Source organism: Xyrauchen texanus, chromosome 19 (assembly GCF_025860055.1).
Source record: "Xyrauchen texanus isolate HMW12.3.18 chromosome 19, RBS_HiC_50CHRs, whole genome shotgun sequence".
In the NCBI taxonomy this organism is placed as follows: domain Eukaryota; kingdom Metazoa; phylum Chordata; class Actinopteri; order Cypriniformes; family Catostomidae; genus Xyrauchen; species Xyrauchen texanus.
In genome coordinates, this window is record NC_068294.1 from 26,576,010 (window position 1) to 26,582,014 (window position 6,005).

At 34.3% G+C, this 6,005-nt stretch overlaps 1 protein-coding gene across 1 annotated transcript; it reads left to right on the forward strand.

The window, feature by feature from the left end:
• Positions 1–2,058: 2,058 nt before the first annotated feature.
• On the forward strand, positions 2,059–5,163 carry LOC127660185 (uncharacterized). Its single transcript, XM_052150298.1, has 6 exons — positions 2,059–2,096; positions 2,613–2,771; positions 3,002–3,174; positions 4,071–4,170; positions 4,284–4,614; positions 4,718–5,163. Exons 2-6 carry the CDS (start codon positions 2,616–2,618, stop codon positions 4,726–4,728), a joined length of 771 nt encoding a protein of 256 aa, XP_052006258.1. The 5' UTR covers positions 2,059–2,096; positions 2,613–2,615; the 3' UTR covers positions 4,729–5,163.
• The last annotated feature ends 842 nt before the right edge of the window (positions 5,164–6,005 follow it).

Here is a 6,005-nt window from a genome sequence, read left to right on the forward strand (position 1 = left end):
ATTTTAAACAAACAAACAATAATTCATACATCCATCTATTCCCACTTGAACCTAAGTGTCATTGAATAAGGGTTTATTGCAGTTTAATTAAAGGCTAACAGTCCTGCAAGGTTATTAGTGTAATTCAGGAATATATTCTGGTTAGAAGAGGAATATAAAGACCGCCATCCCCTTTATTTGATTTATTAAGTAATTTATTTCATTTTATGCAGTGATTTAAGTGGGCGGTACGCAGTAGGACCCTACATACTTCTATAATTTACTCTACCCGCAGTTTTTCTTGCGTACCACCATTTCTCAGAGTCTCCCGGTACGATGCAATGTCTTTATTTAATTTAAGTCAGTGATTTGATGCAGCCCGCCAATCACTTTTATCTGACCTTCTAAATTTGTATTTAATCGCGGTAAACATCGAAGCGAACTCTGCACAAAACTCAGCGCGTGCACCTGGCAAGCCGTTTTAACTTTTATTAATTTCCAGGATATGAATTCAACAATTACATTTTCACTAGTTAAAATGAAAGTTATTGATATCAGGAATTCGATATCTACTAGTAACAATGGAAATTTTTTATATCAGAAATTACATTTCCACTAGTAACAATGCTAATTCTTGATATCAACAATTACATTTTTAGTTAAAATGCTAATTCTTGATATCATCAATTTATATCCTGGGAATGGCAATAGGAAAGCCGTTTTGACTTTTAATCATTCGCAGGATATGAATTCTTGTTATCAACATTTACATTTTCACTAGTAGAAATGCTAATTCTTGATATCAACAATTGAATTTCAATTAGTAAAAACTATAATTCTTGATATCTGTAATTGTATTTTCATAGTGAAATGTTACCATAGGCTGCCATTCAAAATCAATTGTTGATATCAAGAATTGATTTCTTAGTTGAAATTCCAATTTCACATCAGAAATACAATTCGTAAAAATCTTTATTTTTGATATCAAGAATTCAATTGTCACTAGTTGAAATGTCTATTCTTGATATCAACAATTGAATTGCTACTAGTAACAATGTTCATTTTTGATATCAATAATTCCATTTTCACTTGATACAATGTTCATTTCTGATATCATCAATGTGATTGTTACACTCTAAAAACTAATTCAGAGGACCTTTAGTCATTACTTAAATATATATATTGTTGTGAAATAAAAAATCAAGTTCTGAGATACTGTTACAGTTTTTACTTGTAATTGTTATCTTATTGAGCTTGGATGACACACAAATTGTGCCTATTGATTAAATATACAATCATGAGTTGTCAGAGTTTAACATTTTCAGTTAATAAAAAATAATTTAAATTTAAGTTCAGTTAATGTAAAATACAATTTTATGACGTGTAAACGGCCCACAGTTTCCATGTGCGCGCATGTTCAAGGCCAGACGAGTGACTACATACTATGGCTGAAACCCATTGAAGCGCGTGGTGAATGGTAAGTAATTTTATGCTTAATTAATTCACATATTTGCAATCGCTCAGGATTCTGTTTGTGATGATAGCCTACTGTAACCGAATACCGAAATCTGGAAGTCCTTAAAGGCCCTTGCACACTGAGTCCGAAATTCGCGGCTGAAATTTTTGCACGTTAAAAAATAAATACGACGTTATGTCAATCACACTTGCACACTACCGCCGAAACTTTAGTCCCTCGTTAAAAAAAAAAATTGGATCGGGTTCGATTTTCTACGTTTTTCGTACACTCTTAAAATTGATGTGTTAAAAATGAACACAAAATATGTGTAAAAGGATTTGTAACACATTTTGTGTTACTACAGACACATGATGTGTAAATATTGTGCTCAACTGTTTACACAATTACTGTGTTAAACACATTTAGTAGTACATGTTTATATAAAAGGCATATATTCTGTTGCAAATACTCAACAGGCGATGTCAACTTTAATGATTGGATTTATTTATCATGTTGAAAATGTGAATAAAGCATTTTAACTCGCTGGGGAAACAACTGTTGGGACTACGGGGATGTTTTTGCTGCGCATGCGCGGTGGCGGTCTTTTCCAACCGACGCCTAGCCAGCCGTCAGAATTCAGAAATGCGTCTGTCTGCCTCAGGTGAGTGAATATAATTAAACGTGTAAAATAATAAATATTTCTCCACATAGCATGAGAAAGAGTTGTGTTAATTGTCCAGGAAACATAATTTGTTTGTTTTAACCGTTTTCATGTTCCGTAGCCGAATATGTTTTGTGTGTTAACTAGCGTCAAGGCAAGCGAGCTCTCACGCTTTGCAAAGCTGTTTATTTATTGGGTATGACTGCTAATAATTGTTTTTAAAAAGTCGAAACGTTAAAGGTTAATATACATGGCACCTTAAGTTTGAACTAATTTGACTAGTCTCTAACAGTCATTTTACCAAAAACGTCCTTTTAACCACTGCATAGTTGTGGCGATGAGTGTTGTGTGGTTTAAAAAGCGCGCCATTTGTGCTAAGTTACCTTGCTTGTCACTGACTAGGCTATTTACATGTATTGATAACGCGATACACTTAACGTTTACATTTTCTCATTAAATTATGACTCTTGTATGATTACAGCATTATAATATGGTGTTATTATATCTTTTATCTAGGTAATGGAAGACGAGGGTCAAATCACGTTTACTCTAACAATTTTACACAGAGTTCTCGCGACTGTCTTCATAGACGGGAAGGAAACATGGAGAAAACTATTCACAGTTGGAAGTGTTGGAGAACTGATTAACTCAGCCAAAACGGAGCTCTCTCAACAAGTATCCATTGATCGAATACTGAGATTTGACACAGATTTTCAAGAATTTATTGACATCGATGTTAATTCAGAAGTGAAGGAGCTTGACAAATTCCAAATATATTATACTGCTAGTATCACACTGGATCCATTAGATGGAAGAGTTGAGTCATTACTGGCGAGTCATGTTTTCACTCTTCCTATTTATAATTTTCAAAGTAAACATTTCAGTTGTAATTTTTTTTCCCTTAGTTTCATTCAACAGAAGTAAGCCGGACTGTCACCACAACTGGTCTGCTGACACTGCTCGAGGAAAAGGCCCCTACAATCTTGAGAGAACATGAAGACACAAAGACATTGTCAATTTCTTTGAGAAAGTTACTTGTTAAAGTGACTGTGAGTGACCTTGTAGAAAAGCATGGATTGTAAGTATATAACTGTTTAACAGATTTGCACTCATAAGTTATAAATAACATCAAATAACATTAGCTGTGTTTACATGGACCCTTATAATCGAATTGACTGCTCAATTGGACTAAAAAAACCTTCATGTAAACACCTTAATCGATCTGATTGAGCTTGATCCGATTGGAATTTCGATTGGATTGAAAGGGGTAGTTTATTCCTTTTGTAATCTGAGTGTAAACACTTCATCGGATTAAAAAACGAAACTGAAAGGACTGCACATGTGCAATGATGTTGAAATAGTGTAATGACGTTGAAATAGCGTAATAATTCATTTAGATGACACTTTATTCAACAGGAAGAACAGCGCGTTCCGTGCGTCATATGTCATTACGCTATTTCAATGTCATTACGCTATTTCAATGTCATTGCACATGCACAGTCCTTTCAGTTTTGGTTTTCAATCCGATCAAGTGTTTACATGTTCTCTCGATCAGATTACAAAAGGAATAAACTACCCCTTTCAATCCAATCGAAATTCCAATCGGATCGAGCTCAATCAGATCGATTAAGATGTTTACATGAAGGTTTTTTAGTCCGATTGAGCAGTCAATTCGATTATAAGGGTCCATGTAAACGCAGCTGTCCTGCAGAATTTAACTTGTTAACAACCCTGATAAAACCTGGCTTTAGCCTTCTAGTAATCATGAAGAGATTGATTAGCTAGTTCAGGTGTGTTTGATTAGGATTGAGCTAAACTCTGCCGGACAGTGGCCTCACTGGAAGGGTCGAGTTTGCCCATCACTGGTCTAGAGTATCAATGTATTATTCAAAGTGGGAACTTTTTTGTGTGCATGTCAATGTTTGTGTTAATACGAGTTTCTGCATGTATATGCTTGTATTGCCCCTTTTTTAGCTATCCATCTGGTACAGAAAAGCTGGCACTGGCAAAGGAGATTGTGTCACTGTTCCCCTCATTAAGGATTAATGTCCCATTTGGCGAAAATGAAGGACATGTAAGGATGTTTTACATTATTAATTTATGAGTATGAAATTACTTGGCAGTGTGTATACAAACTGCAAAAGCATACTTGAGTCCAACTTTTTATTTGTCCATTTCTCATGTTAGGAGCATTTTTTTGATGGGCCATCACACAGTGGATTTATAGAAATGAGACTACGGAACATCAGACGGAAACTTCAACAGAGCCAGCGGATCTACAATTTGAAACGACGTCTTCCTACAGACCAACCTTCTCTGCCGATTACTGATGAAACAGTGCCCACTGAGTGGTTGACCTTGATAAAGAGGATGCGACCCTCTCCAGAGAACTCATCGTCAATAAAGACTGCAATTGACCAAACCTTCAGTTACCGTAGAAGATGGATAACGATCGAAATCGCCAACTGTTGGTCAAATCTTCAAGGAATATCCCAGATTTCTGGACATGCCAGCCTTGGTAATACATGTTAAACTAAGCTGCAGAGAACTTTACACAAAGGTTGTGTTTCATAATTTGTTAATATTAATAATTTCTTTGTTTTTTGTTTTATGCACTGCAGGTGGACATTGAATTTTCCAAGATGACAGATGGGAAAGAAGACATGTTTATCAAGAAATGGGAGGGGACGATTATCCCAAAACTCAAGGAAATAGCATCCTTTGAGAAAAAAAATGTACATCAGACACTTATTGGAGAAAGCTGACAATCAGCAGGATGGTACGGTTTTATATGATTAATGTTTTGAAATGCTTATTTTTTTATCAACAGTATTTTTTACAGAATGAATTCCATGTTAAAACCAGAAAAAATGCAAAATAAACAGTATGTGAACCGTATTCAATGCTTCAGTGTGATTTCATGATAACTACATATTGGCTAAAGAAGTTTTCTCAAGGTCATGACAGAAGAGCAGACACAGCACATGGTAAGCCTGAATATCATGTGGAAAAAAGTGATCATTAATGTTGTCTGTTTATATTTTAAAAATTGAATTCCTCTCTGAAGTCCTTATTGTCCCATCAAAAATCTCCAACTCTCTTGATCAAAGACCCAAATGTCTTCAGGAGGCATTGCATTGCGATAGCCTGTAGTTTAGCAGGAGGCTAAGTTGATAAAAACTTAGCCTCAGTTCAGAAATGTGTTTTATTGTGGACTAATCTTCTTCACCTTAATTACTTGCATTCATGTTGAAAATGATTAAGTTGATTCAACATAATGTTTTAAGTAAGGTGAAGAAGATTTTAGGCCACAATAAAACACATTTTTAAGTAACATGAACTTAATAATTTTCAACATGAATGCAAGTAATTAAGTTGATTCAACATAATGTTTTAAGTTCATGTTACTTAAAAATGTGTTTTATTGTGGCCTAAAAGGTAATTCACCATACTCAAAACATTGCTTTGAATTAATGTAATTCTGCCAGCAGTCTTAACTTAGAAATTCTAGTGGAAACGGTTAACATATTTTTTTTTGTTGACCCAATGTTTTATTTTTTAGAGTGTACTAGTAAGAAAGCCATTTTAAATATCTGAAATTATATTGATATCAGAAATACATTTTCAGATATCAAAAATTAACATTTTACTAGTAGCAGTTCAATTGTTGATATCTAGAATAGACATTTTTACTAGTAACATAATTGTTGATATCAATTCTTACTGATTTCTTACTAGTGGAAATGTAATTTCTGATATCAAAAATTGCCATTGTTACTAGTAGATATCGAATTCCTGATATCAAGAACTATCATTTTAACTAGTGAAAATTGAATTGTTGATATCAAGAATTAATATCCTGGAAATGAATAAAAGTTAAAACGGCTTGCCATATGCACCAGCATCGGC

Bases quoted from the DNA above. Each gene is read 5' to 3' on its own strand.
- LOC127660185 (XM_052150298.1), top strand. From the start codon at position 2,616: ATGGAAGACGAGGGTCAAATCACGTTTACTCTAACAATTTTACACAGA. The intron at 2,772-3,001 runs GTATCCATTGAT...TTTTTCCCTTAG, and splicing joins AAACGGAGCTCTCTCAACAA to TTTCATTCAACAGAAGTAAG. The intron at 3,175-4,070 runs GTAAGTATATAA...CCCCTTTTTTAG, and splicing joins CTTGTAGAAAAGCATGGATT to CTATCCATCTGGTACAGAAA.